The sequence below is a fragment of the Tachypleus tridentatus genome, chromosome 13, assembly GCF_004210375.1.
Source record: "Tachypleus tridentatus isolate NWPU-2018 chromosome 13, ASM421037v1, whole genome shotgun sequence".
NCBI classification, from domain to species: Eukaryota; Metazoa; Arthropoda; class Merostomata; order Xiphosura; family Limulidae; genus Tachypleus; species Tachypleus tridentatus.
In genome coordinates this window covers 48258780-48272580 of record NC_134837.1, presented here as the reverse complement: position 1 = coordinate 48272580, position 13801 = coordinate 48258780, and the positions used below count along the sequence as shown (strand labels likewise).

General features: G+C 31.9%; 1 protein-coding gene across 20 annotated transcripts in view; it reads right to left on the bottom strand.

The window, feature by feature from the left end:
* Positions 1 to 13801, bottom strand: part of LOC143236124 (roundabout homolog 1-like) — a 230007-nt gene that overhangs the window by 32252 nt on the left and 183954 nt on the right. For 6 of the 20 annotated variants that reach the window (XM_076474403.1, XM_076474396.1, XM_076474408.1 and 3 more), the window contains 8 exons: positions 12859 to 13021; positions 9363 to 9453; positions 8410 to 8484; positions 6685 to 6878; positions 5415 to 5781; positions 4448 to 4576; positions 2965 to 3153; positions 203 to 367 (listed from right to left, as the gene is read on the bottom strand). In XM_076474403.1, coding sequence (XP_076330518.1) covers positions 203 to 367; positions 2965 to 3153; positions 4448 to 4576; positions 5415 to 5781; positions 6685 to 6878; positions 8410 to 8484; positions 9363 to 9453; positions 12859 to 13021 — 1373 coding nt within the window. The remainder of the gene's footprint in view (positions 1 to 202; positions 368 to 2964; positions 3154 to 4447; positions 4577 to 5414; positions 5782 to 6684; positions 6879 to 8409; positions 8485 to 9362; positions 9454 to 12858; positions 13022 to 13801) is intronic. The other 14 variants (XM_076474404.1, XM_076474410.1, XM_076474406.1 and 11 more) reach the window with 7 other exon arrangements.

The window sequence follows — 13801 nt, the reverse complement described above, 5'->3', positions numbered from 1 at the left end:
TGATAATTTATTTTTATCTTACATGAAAGTTATAAAATTTAACTTATCCATTTATTTCTGATAATTGCTGCTTCCTAAACAGATCAGATTTATAACATAGATTACCTGTGTGAACAAAATTGTCAACTGTAACCCCAGAATAAACTTTTATTTACTTATGCTTCTAAAGTCATAAATTCTTTTCTTAGTAAAATGCACTTACGTGTTCCTGTCTTGTCGCTGTGTAGCTGTTTTTTTCTATGGTTTGGGTATTCAGACTGAGGTGATATTGTAGCATTAACACTGCTGTCGGTACTGTAGGGGCTTGTTGGTCGAGGGGCTCGTTGTCGAGAGATTTGTTTCTTGCCTGAACCAGAAAGAAGAAAAACTAAGTGCAGATATTTTCTGCAATATATATGATCTTATGTATAGATAGGTATATAAGAAACTAAGCTAGCATTACTTCTTCCTTCATATGCAGGTGTCTTTTGGCACATATCATAAGTATTACATTACATACACACACTTACCTTCTATTATTAATAAGTTTAAAAAATTCCTACTTAGGTTTTATGCCATCCTTTTCTTTATGTTTACACTACAGCTGTATGTTGTGACAAGTTGTTAGGGGGCATCATAGGAGTTTTATTAAATGAAGAATAATTAAGAATGCAAAAAATAAAAAAAAATCAATGAAAAATATTGCATTTGGCAGCAGGGGTGCCAGTAAATCAAGGTAAGTGGGTTAGGGTGTTTTACAAGGGATTGTTGTTAATTCACTTTAGGTATAGTGTTATGTAACAACTGTAACTTTGTAACACCAGTGTATATTCAGAACTGTGGTATATACATGCTTTGTTGTCAAGTTAGGAAAGAGAGAGAAGTATTAATCTTGTAGTATTTTACTATTGCTTCTTGTACATTTTAATTTACTGGTGCCTGATTGGATTTGCTTCTTAGTATGTGAATGTTGCTAGTCCAGTTTTTATGCATTTACCTCATTTTTTGTGTATTAGTAAGAAGTTCCTGGGGTTATTTTATGTTAAACTAGTTGAGGCTATTGTTAACAACTTTAGGAGCACATATTACAGAATATGATCATCACAGATTCTTATTATCTCATCAGTAAAACTTTAATCTTGTAATATTTAGGAAAGGAACTTTTCTGAAGTGGTACTACCTCCTCACCCCTATTAGCTATCCCAACCTTCTTTTGCCCTCTAGGCATTGGTACACCTTATGAATAGTGCACCAGTCTTTTTCCCCTATAATTTTTGGGTCATTGTAGCAACATGTGCTGATCATGTGACCACTCTCTACAAATCTCATAATGCCCTCTATACTAACACAAAACCCCTCAAATTACTGATTTAATTTTATGCTTTTCTGTACTACTTAGGCTTACAAATTGCATTATACTGAGTACATTGATGTTTTAACTTATTGCAACACTTAGTATAAAGAACTAACAAAAAACATATTTTATGTAAGATATATAGGATATTCTGGCATGCTAATTTGTAAGATTAACTGGAATACTGATGGTGTTTGCTTAAAACTTGAGTGTCTATGATTCATATGTTTTTATGGATGCTGTAATCAACACAAACATGGATCCACAAGCAATGTGTTCAGTGTGTTTTTAGTTGTTTTTCGAGCAAATTTTGCTATGTTGTTGCATGTTTTCTTGATAGTTTTCACTTTTAGTTGGAATTACTTGTTCATTTAGTAGTTTCTTTACTATTAATTTTTTTTAAAAAGTCCAGGTGGACTTCTGAATTCATATTTTAATGTGATGGATGAAGAACTTCCCACCAATATGGACAAAACTCATGTGACTAGTTCTCAGCATGGGGAGTTGTTGGCCAAGGAGATTCAGTTATTAATTCAACGGGAGTTGGATGCTTTCCCTGCTGCTTCTGCCAGCCCCCCATTGCATATTCCCTCCCTTTTTCTTCTAGTGGAGCACAGGGGTCTTTCCACTTCTGGTTTCCAGTTACTGGAACAGTAAACTGTAAAGCTTTCCTCACGAGGAGGTTCTTTACAATAACAAAATCTAATAGCCATATGTAGTATCTGATGAGAAGAGAACTTGTCATTATGCTTTCTATTATACATACAATATGGTACAAAATCTCTTATGCAAGGCACTTCCTCTGGATGTTACTTGTCAAGATGAATCACACTTGATATAATCCAATGTATACAAAGGGATTTCTCCTGGGTGTTTTTGCCTGAATGGATTGCTTACCTTGTTCTAAATACAAGGTGTTTCCCCTGGATATTTTAGTCCAGGTGAACCTTACTTGTTGATATTACAAACATATGCAAGATGCTTCCATGCTGTTTTTGTTCTTGGACCATTCTTGGAATAATACATTGTATCCCAATATGCATCCCCTGGATATATTCTGCCTAAACATACCACACTTAGCCTATTCTTCTAGGATCCTGTAGCTCCAGCAATGTATGCTGTTCATTTCTGCCCTACATGTCTTATCTTCTTTACTGGGTGAAAAGCATACCTGTTCCAGAAGCAATGCTATACCTAATAGGTGTGACTCATATTTTAATTTTGCCATACCTACTTTGTTTCATAGTTGTCACTCACCCTTTAATTATTTATCTTTATGCCTTCACCAGTCCCTCCACTTTTCCAACATGGATTCTGACAATGGAAGTTAACATTTTTTAACACTGAAAATGTATTTCTAATAGGTACTTACCTCATCTCACCTTTTCTTCCTACTGATTTATCAGTGATTTTGGGTTTGTATATGCCAATTCTTGAAAGCACACTGGTGCACTGTTCATAAGATTTACCAATGTTGAGATAGTGAATGAAGGTTGAGGTAACTATCAGAAATACATTTTCTGGGTTAGAAAATGTTAGCTTTCAGTAATTTTTATCATTTATCTGGAGGCAAATTAGAGCTTGGGTATTTTAATGTTTTTTTTATACATGAATCACTCTAAGCATCTTACCTGTTGTGGGATTGGTCACTGTTGTTCCATCTACCATGTAACCAGCATTCTGAGCAGCTCTGGCCACAGCACTAGCAAAATCAGCTTCAGCATAAAAGTATCCATCTGAGGAGCTCACACTGCTTGATCTTGCACTAGTACAGGAACTGTTGCTCTGATCAGTTGTGCTTGCCCATGGAGGTAATGCTGCTTATGAAGTTAGAAAGCTATTTTATGTTGTCAGAAGATTGGCTTTGTCCAAAATCAAAGCTACATCTCTAATAATATTATTTGATTTAGATACTTATCACCTTTATCAGCTATAATCTGGTATAATTTTCTACAACTAATGAATGACTTCACATGTAATTCTAACTTGGAATACAATCATTTAAACATAATGTATATTTCCAAGACATTTTATTCCTCTAATTAAATAAAACTTAATATTTAAATGGAAAAAGCCAAAATTTCCTAATGGATAAAGTTTGCAGAGACAAAATATTCATTTGGATTAACACTTCATATACAGATACACTGACATCAGATAGTAAGCCATTAGTGACCACAATATTGCAGTTTCAAGCAATGTTCTGCAAGGAAAAAGTGAATAGAAGCAGTAAAAACAAGTAAACAGAACCTTTGTTTTAGAGCAAGTAACTGTTGGTTTGTGCAAGTACTGCTTAGCTTTAGCATTCGTTACACAGACTTTTTTGATTACTGGGGCAAATGAATAAACTGTTTGCACAATATGAGGACAGGAATATTGATCATGGTATACTATACTTTTAAGTCATATAAAAGTCTTAGTTTGTTATTCTACAATTTTAGATTAGATATCTCAACATTCATTCCTGTTATACATTTCCAAGAGAGGCAGAAACTCAGATCATGTTAACATGTATAAGTTTACATACCACATCTTGAAAGTGGAATGACCTTACTCCAAGGAGGTTATGATAGAGAAATAGGTTCAAGCCAGTATAAGTATTACTGCACTTATTGTGATGTAACTTTTATCTAAACTATAGGATTAGTATAAATGTATAACTGGTTCACATCCCATTTGCAAAGATGTTAACTATATGGAGATCACCTTTATGAAAATTTAGGAAACTTTACCTGAACATGCACAGACATTCTTTCTAGTTATGGAAGAGTAAAATTAGCATTTCTAAGAAATGTGACCCATACACACACACACACACACACATATATATATATATATGTCACTGAACAGTTTAAGATATGACATTCACTCTATTCAGTTCAGGAATAAAACTGCTAACTAACCTGAAATCATACTGTTTAACCAAGAATACAAAACATTTTTATTAGTACATATCTTGTACTAATGATTAATAATCAATCATTTTAAAACATAAAAAGTTAAAAACTGAAATAATATGAAACTTCTGACTAAAATGATTTAAAACAAAAGTACAATAAAACATTTGATTGTTAGATAACTTATAAAATTCTAAAATTAATAAAAATTAATAACCAAAATTTGGAGCATAATCTGTTTCTTCTGCTACACTTGATTCTGGTGTGTGTTGTCCATTTGGCAACTCATAGTCACCTGTGTCTTCTACAGTGTACCTGTCACTGGGACCAAGTTCATAATCTCCAGCTAAGACATAATGAAGTGATGCGAAATTAATTCTTTGTTTTTTACACTAAACATTTATTAATTACCTTTATCTTTCTTTAATTACAGAAGTTTATGGATATGAGACAAAAAGAAACAGCTTATTAATTTATTAACTAAAATACTTATTTAATATAATTTATTTTCAAGCAAAAGTAATTTCTAAAGGCTAGTTAAAAATACAGTGTTAGTTGCTAGTCATGCTCTAACATAAAGAGACTAATCACATTTTACAAGATATATAAGAGTATATGCTAAATTTAGTAATGTCACCACAGGAGTGAGCCATGAATGACACATTTAACATCTATATACTTGATTCATGATGAATTCCAGACAATTTTCTAGTGCAATGCTAGCACAGGAGGAATTATGGTTGTAGAATGTATCACAGCCCTTTTATAAGCAGATATTTGTATAGAGAAATTATTAAATAATGTAGAGGCAGTAGACTCAAGGCTTCATAGAAAGAAAAACTTCAATATTCTCCATGGAAGCAGAAATTTTGTATGATAGCAATAACCTTTGGCATTACATCCAAGGTCTGCATGAGTACTGGAACAACAAACTTATGCTACATGTGATTAGTTCTTGTCATTAGTGTAAAATATTTTAAATCTAATTATTCATTTTTTCTAAATAAACTAGTAGGAACCTAAATTGGTGAATCTAACTCAGATTATTAAGGAAAATAAACGTATAGCATCAAAAAGCTGAGAAATGTTTCATCATCTCGGTTCTCCCAGTTTTTATTCTGGGATGATCATTCAAAGTAACATGACAAATAATGTTTTTGTTTTTCCATGTAAATAATACTGACTACCATTTTGTGGCAGGTAAGGTTGTGGTCTGTTCTGATTGGTTATCATCCTTCCAGCCATAGAGGACACACTGTGAGGTTCACTGATCAAAGATGGAAGTGATGACTGAATAGCTCTATCTGTTAGGTGATACTGAGAATGTGGAGAACAAGCTGGAGCAGGACTTGTCCTTTCATGTGGAAAAGGAAAACCAGGAATACAAGTACCCATTTTAATTGTGGGTGTCATTGTACGATCCATGGAATTAGAACCCATTTGAGGGGGGGTTCCCCTTATAGAAGGAACACTTTGATAACTGCCAGTTGGAGACTGGAAAATTCTGGGGTTGTAGAAAGGCCAGCCAGGTATTTGGGAATATCCTGAAACCTGAGAAGAAAGAAAAAGTTACATACCAGTTTCTAATGTAATAACAAGCAACTTACCAACTCAAGATATTTTCCTCAAAAATACAAAATCTAACAGTCATTTTTTTAGGATATGAAATCTAGGCATAATATAAATATTTAAATATTTCTTCACAAGAATATTTTTACATAACCAAATTTCACTTGGTGAAAGGAGACCTTTACCTTATGAGTAAACAGACAACCATTGTAATCTGAAATAGTTGTATTTATGTTACTCAAGAAATAAGGTAAATTAAAATCTGAAGTCAGACTTATAGTTACACTCAATACAGTAATGTAACATAATTTGTTTTATTGACATGAAATAAAACTATATCTTATTTCTTTAAGTTTCATTTTCAGATATGAACTGATTCACACCTAAAGATAAGATATTAATATGAAATTTTACTGACAAGTTTCTGAGGTGAATATATCTTGTAGATATATTGTGTATAACTGTATTTTGAGCTTCAATCAAAATCAAGTATAAGCTACTTCTCAACACTCAAAATCACCCCCAACCCCAAACTGCCATATACTTGTATACGTTATTTAAAATTTGAAGATAAATTAATTACTATGGTTTTAAGTTTGCAGACATGAACTTATTTTTAAAGCAATACAACAAAGAGCATATGGCAAAAAAAAAAGAAACATTTTAAGAAATTGTTAACATATATATGTCATCCATGTTTTAAATAAGAAACTTTTGTGACAGAAAAATAAAAAAGTGTGGACCCATTTTGTGAAAATGGTATAAATTCTGTGAAAAAGTGAACAATTAATAACGTTTACATCATTTGAGGGGTCTCATTTTAGATTAGATGTTAATTAATTCAACTTAGCAGCAAGTTTACTTATACATAAAATCAAACCTGACCTGAGACTTAAGCACTCTGTTATCAGCAGAAAATGGTCCCCTGTGCACAGCAGGGATTCCAACAGTTGATCCTGCTTCACTTGGGGGACGATCTGGGGGTGGTGGGATGAGATCTGCCCAATTTACAACAGGAACATTAGGGTTTGCTCTTATGTTTTTGAGCCTCTTTCTTTTCACTGGAACTCCATGCTCATCTTCATGAAAATAGTTTAAAATGGAGAACCCAATAATTATCATTACGAAAATCATACAACAGGTAATATTTAAAATAAGTTATGTCTTATAAAGCTTCAAAGGTTGGAAGATTCTTTCAGTGATGATTTAGACAATTTTTAACTACTTTTATCAACTCAAAAGTCTGAAAATATTTTGTCTTTGATGCATCTCCACATAAGATGATAAATCAAGAGATTTCATTATTAAATATCAATACATAAGTCATAATTATAATGGTAACCACATATCATATCATCTATCCAAAATAATATCATCTTATTTTTTAATTTAGCTCAATATTAATCAAGTTGGCAAAGATGTGTAATAAATTTGAAATATTATGGTAGTTATAAAACATTTGAGATAATTGACACATTTTGTCACATGAACATGCAACTTAACATGAATTCACTAACAAAAATAACTTGGAATCTTATTGTTAAAACACAATGCTGAACCACAGCATTAATTGTTAAAAAATCAAAATAAACCATCAAAGTGCTTTTGCTATGGTTACAATATAAGGATGAGTGTCTAGTCCTTGCAGTCCCATCTTTTATTACATCCCTGCTCATGGACTATTGTTTTGCAGTTTAAATTTCACTTTAGAAAGTTTCTTTGCACTACACTAAAGCCATAGTTATCATCTTCTATAAATACTTTATCAAAGTCCATGAATAGTACATGAAGAATTATATTTGTTACAATAAAATAATATTAGGCTTACTGCATTTTTAAACCTTACAGCCTTTGTTTCATATTGTAGGCAGCAGACTGCCCAAAATAATCCAGGCACATACAACAAATCTTCAGGAAATTTGGAAAATTTTTAACAGAAGAGTAACTTAAACAAAGCTCATTTTAATTGAGTCCTTGGTGGATGTACAGTCTTTACTTATTGGTTTCTCTATAATGTTGAATAAAAATGACATACCTACATTAATGAATGAGGCATTGGCATCAGTGATGGCACACATAAGATATAGACTTTTTAATGTATATTGATATGGAGATAAAATAGAACTGGCTTTATTAACTTGAATAAGGTATTGTGTTGATAATACTTAGTGACTGAAAATTAACTTTACATATTTCACAATTACCACAGGTGTTGTCTGTTTAACAGCAAAGCCATATTTAGCTCTCTGTTGTACCCACCTCAAGGAATTGAACCCAAGGTCTTAGCTTTGTCAGTCAGTAAAGATACTGCTGTTCCCCTGGAGGTCATTACACTAATTATTTACTGAAATATAAAGTGATGGGAAAAGGATAGTTAACATAAGAATATTCCTGTTGGTTCTACCATAAAATCTTTGGGTTTTGACCACATTCCTTTACAAGTATTCCACTTATGTACAAACATGTCTTGTGGTTCTTCTCATGTGATGTTAAGGTATTATTCGAGAGAGAGGGTAAAGAGGCATAGTTTTGACTCAGATGTAAAGTACAACACATTTTGTATATTACTCAGAATAACTCAGTTATACTCTTAAGAAATTAGATATTTACCTGTTGTGTAACTTCCTGATTCACTTGCAGGACTTGCTTGTTTTGTAGGATCTAAAAGTTGTTCCATCAGGTGATCTAATACAGCAAAGAATTGCTAAGTTATTTTCTTGTGGAAATATTTATGAAATTTTATGTCATTTATATCAAAATCACATTGTATAACTTAAATACATTTAATCTGTAAAGCTACTTTTAATACGAAAATTTTACTATTGTAGATTTAGAGTTATGCATCAAAGTTACATTATTTTGAAAATTAATTTATATATATATATAATTCACAACAGTAATAACAGAAAACAAAATTTAGTAATTTACTGGATAACAACAATCAGGTTTATATAAATTATAAGAATGTGACTTCAAATGAAACAAACAATAAGAAGTTCAAAGAAACCTTCTTGTGTGTACACTAATTTATATTGTACAAAACATTTACTCACACTTAATAACAAAAGTATTAAGCTGGTTAGTGTGAAGAAGAATATTAAAACTTGATACTGCATTACTCAGTTAGTCATACACTGACAATGCTACCTTATGTGATGTGTAAGGCCAAGAAAATTGTTGTTCATTTGATGCATTAGGGATATAATTTGAAAGGATCCCTTGCAATTTACAACGTTTTGTAGGACTGCTGTCTGTTACATATGTAAACATCATGCATTAGTGAAAAAGGTTTAGGAAATAAGTTCTTGACTGTTTAATCACTTCAGTATGCTTTAACATGTTCCATATTACTACTTAAAAATATAAGATTAGCACAGTGTGAGATTTGAAATTAGTTGAAAGCTTAAACACTCCTTTACAGAGACAGGATAAAAAAATGGTTATATAATTATAAAACATGCCAATGGTGTATGAAATTTATGTTCTTAAATGATAGTTTGCATATTTTCAAATACATCATTATAAACTTCTATATGGAAACTTTATCACTTTAGTATCACTACCTTCTCCCATTCTGTAAGGTTCAATATCAACCATTCTTTCAGATTTTCTGCTGGCATCATCAGATGCTCCACTGGTTCGTTGGTCTTTAAACTACAAACCAAAAGAAACATTTATCAGAAAATTCTGTTAGATTCAAAAACTCAAAATAAGTTTCCATGCCCAAACATTCTGAGAAGTAAAAACTTGTTTGGCACCAAATTCTAATGACCAATTATGGAAAACTGAATACATCTAATGTAATTCAAAACTATAAATTATGAGAACACTTACTCAGAGTTATAAGTATTGACATCTTCCAATATCTGTGAGAATTGCAACAGAAATTGTAAACCACAAGTATATGTAATAAATTATTAACATACTGATTGGATTATAATTTTATAGAAACCTCACCTTTACTGAATTGGTCTATTTTTATTTTATTTCTATAATAATATTAGCCACTGTGTCAATAAAAATGATTATAATATTATCCTTAGTTCCATAAGATACAAAAAGGTTTTTTGTTTGATTTTATATATATATATATAATCAACATGTTGAGCAGTATGTTTGTAAATTGGTTCATGGATTATTGTGGAAAATGCAATATTCAAGTTCATTCCAAAGATGCTACATTAGTTTAAGGTTTGGTGATTGCCTTGGTCACAGTACATGACTGAAGTCACTGTTATGTTCTTCAAACCAATTCTCCAGAATATGAACATGACAAATTGTTACATTGTTGTCTTGGAATATCCAGTGTCCATCAGAGCAGAAACGAATCACTATGAAGTGAATGTGATTGCTAGTAGGAACTAGATATGCTCTGGGTATTATCTGCAACTCTTCTACAGAAAACAAGAGACCCAACTCTTGCCAGAAGAACACTCCTTAGACTAGCATTTCCTAAACAAAAGGTCCAGTAATAAGAACATCTTTATACCAGAAGTTCCCAAACAAGAGACTCAACCCTTGCCATAAGAACACTCCTTAGACTAGCATTTCCTAAACAAAAGGTCCAGTAATAAGAACATCTTTATACCAGAAGTTCCCAAACAAGAGACCCAACCCTTGCCATAAGAACACTCCTTAGACTAGCATTTCCTAAACAAAAGGTCCAGTAATAAGAACATCTTTATACCAGAAGTTCCCAAACAAGAGACCCAACCCTTGCCATAAGAACACTCCTTAGACTAGCATTTCCTAAACAAAAGGTCCAGTAATAAGAACATCTTTATACCAGAAGTTCCCAAACAAGAGACCCAACCCTTGCCATTCCTTAGACTAGCATTTCCTAAACAAAAGGTCCAGTAATAAGAACATCTTTATACCAGAAGTTCCCAAACAAGAGACTCAACCCTTGCCATAAGAGCATTCCTCACACTAGACTAAACTTTTGCTAAAATAACATCCTTTACAGTTGGAGATCTGCATCACTACACTGCCTTCAGGAGCTTGTACCATTAGAACAATGCATGCAAGGTTAAGCAAAAAGATGAAAAGTTTCTTACTTTTACTCTACTAACAAAGGCAAAATAATGACTGATAATAATACATCTTATGTTTCCAGTCATCCATTTTTCACAGTTTATGTTTCAAGCATGCCTCAAGTCATTCACACCTTCCTGTTTATATCTCAGAAAAGAAGCTTTTGGACTGTTTTTTAGCTGCCATACTACTGCTGAAGACTTGGTTAATTGGAATACAGTTTGATACCTATTTCACATTAGCCCAATACACTTCCTTTAGTCAGTCACCAGCAACTGATGATAAATGTTTCAAAATAGTCAACATATTTCCTAATGACAGAATGATATTTGATAATAAAACTTCAGCTAGAATGGCTTTCACTATAATGATCTTGTAGATTAGCTACAATATGGTGACATCTCTGCATGTACAAGCTTAAGTATCCTGCCACCAGGCAATGGTGATAAATGTTTCCAAATAGCCAAAATACTTCCTTATGAATGATGTTTTTAAATGACCAGTTGAAGAAGTGGTCTTTGATAACAATATTTCTGCTAGAATGGATTTTGTTATCATGTCTTACATCATAATCTTGTAGATTAACTACAATACAATTGCATCTCTGCATCTATAAGCTCATGCAATCACTAAGATCAATCTACTAGTCAAATAAATAATATTATAAAAACATGGTCCTAATAAAATAGCCAGTCAGTCTATATGTATAGTAATAAATAATGTATATTTTGCATCTGGCCAGCAGCAGTCTTTCCAAATCTAAGTAACAAAGAAAAACTTAAACTTACAGATATGGGAAATCAAGTATTTTTAGTATATCAGTAGCTAGTATGAAATATCAGTTTTGTAAATATACGATAAATCCTGTTTGGTAAGGTTGTGGTAACTGGCTATCAATCACTGCCACTTATAAACAATTATGTCTAAGTATTAATTAATCACTTTTTCTTTATTTTTAGATAGAAATTACAAATTATTTTAGAGAGATTTTACATATAAAGTATATAGAAGTAGCCAACTTAAGGCTTCACACATTAATTCCAAATTTAGAAACTGATTCCCTGCTTCAAAAATTAACAGAAAAAAAGGCAAGATGAGAACTTGTACTGTGGTTGGTTATGTTAAATGCAAAATTACCACTGCAGGTCCATATACACACTACATCTGGTTTATAGAAACATTTCTATAAATACTTATGCTCTGAATTGCTTGTTGGATTCATCAGTATTGCAATTAAGAGAGGAACCAATTATTGATGGAGCTGTCTCTATAAGTTACATAAAAAAGTTAAGATAATTTTACATGTATGTAGTTTACTTTGATAAGTATTTTCTAATGAGTTTAGTAACAAGCAAAAATGAAACTTTCTCAGTGTGTGAAGTCTATTGGTAATGAACAATATATAAACCAGTTGGTAATTTCAGGGTTAGGATCCTTATTTGTAATTCTTTTTTTTTACAACAATTACCAATCTCACAAACAAGACAGGAGATGTCCATTAATTTGATTTTTTTAGAGCTAGGTTGCATATTAAGACAATACAATTCTATTCAGTTTCACAACAGATGGGCCCAGCATGGCCAGGTGGTTAAGGTACTTGACTCGAAATCTGAGGGTTGCAGGTTTGAATCCCTTCCACATCAAACATGCTCACCATTTCAGTTGTGGGGGCATTATAATGTAAAAGTCAAACCTACTATTCATTGGTAAAAGAGTAGCCCAAGAGTTGGTGGTGGGCAGTGATGATTAGTTGCCTTCCCTCTAGTTTTACACTGCAAAATTAGGGATGGCTAGTACAGATAGACCTCGTGTAGCTTTGCACGAAATTAAAAACAACAACAAAAAAACCCACAAAAGATGTGATATGCTATTTAGGCTTAATTATAACCACTGACTTCATTCTGCATTCCATTTCTATTTGATTACAAATATGGCATTCTTCATGGATTAAAAAAAAGAATTGTGGTATTTGATAAAAGATTTTATGTTATTTTGTATACAAACAGATCAAAAGAAGTCACTCACTGATCCAGTACAGGTCTTGTAAGCCGAAGGGGTAATTAATGTTGTTGTTGCATAAGGTGCGGGAACAGAAGAGTTTCCTTTCTTGTAGAATGTTGTCATACTGTGTGAATCTACTTCAGCATAATCAGAACCATTGACTTCGTACTGAAGTGATGAATAGACACTGCAGCAAAAATACATAAAACATTACAGAATTAGTCAATTACATATTCACATCTACAATGTAACTATGTGTAAAGAATCAAATATCTCAAAAATTTATACTAGAAAATATCAGAAACTTCAAGAACTTCAAGTTGCAGATATAATCATAAACTGGCAATAAATTTTCAAAGTCTGTGTTTATGCTTTAGAGATTAGCATGATGTGAAACAAAAAGTAATTAAAAGTTAAGCATTTACGACATTTTTAAATAGGGTGTGTTAAATTTAATATATAAATACAGAACAGCATGCAACTTTAGACAGTGTTGACATGTCACAACACTTTTTAATTAAATAAACCAAACATTTATTACAAACTATTGTGATGATACAATAAGAGGTCTTCTGTAGGTATGATTAAATATGATAACATTAAGGCGAGGAAACAGTTTAGTTAAGTTGTTATATTGGTATCACGTTTTGTTTTGTTTACTTAATGCCATGTTACATCGATACTGAAGATATGCTTACAATTCATTTACTAACAACAAAAATTTTTTCTTACTATTATACTATACAAATTTTGTCATGTTTATATGTTCTCTATGGAAATTACAAAAGGAAAATATATTATATAGTATCTTTAATGCATGTATTAAAAATAAGTTAAAACTTGCAATTGTAGTCAAAGAGCTAAATGTTTTTATTCCTTCAGATATAAAAGAAAACAAAGAACATACATTGATTATTTGTGATTATAATCACAATCCTAAAATATGCTTTACAAACCAAGTTTAATA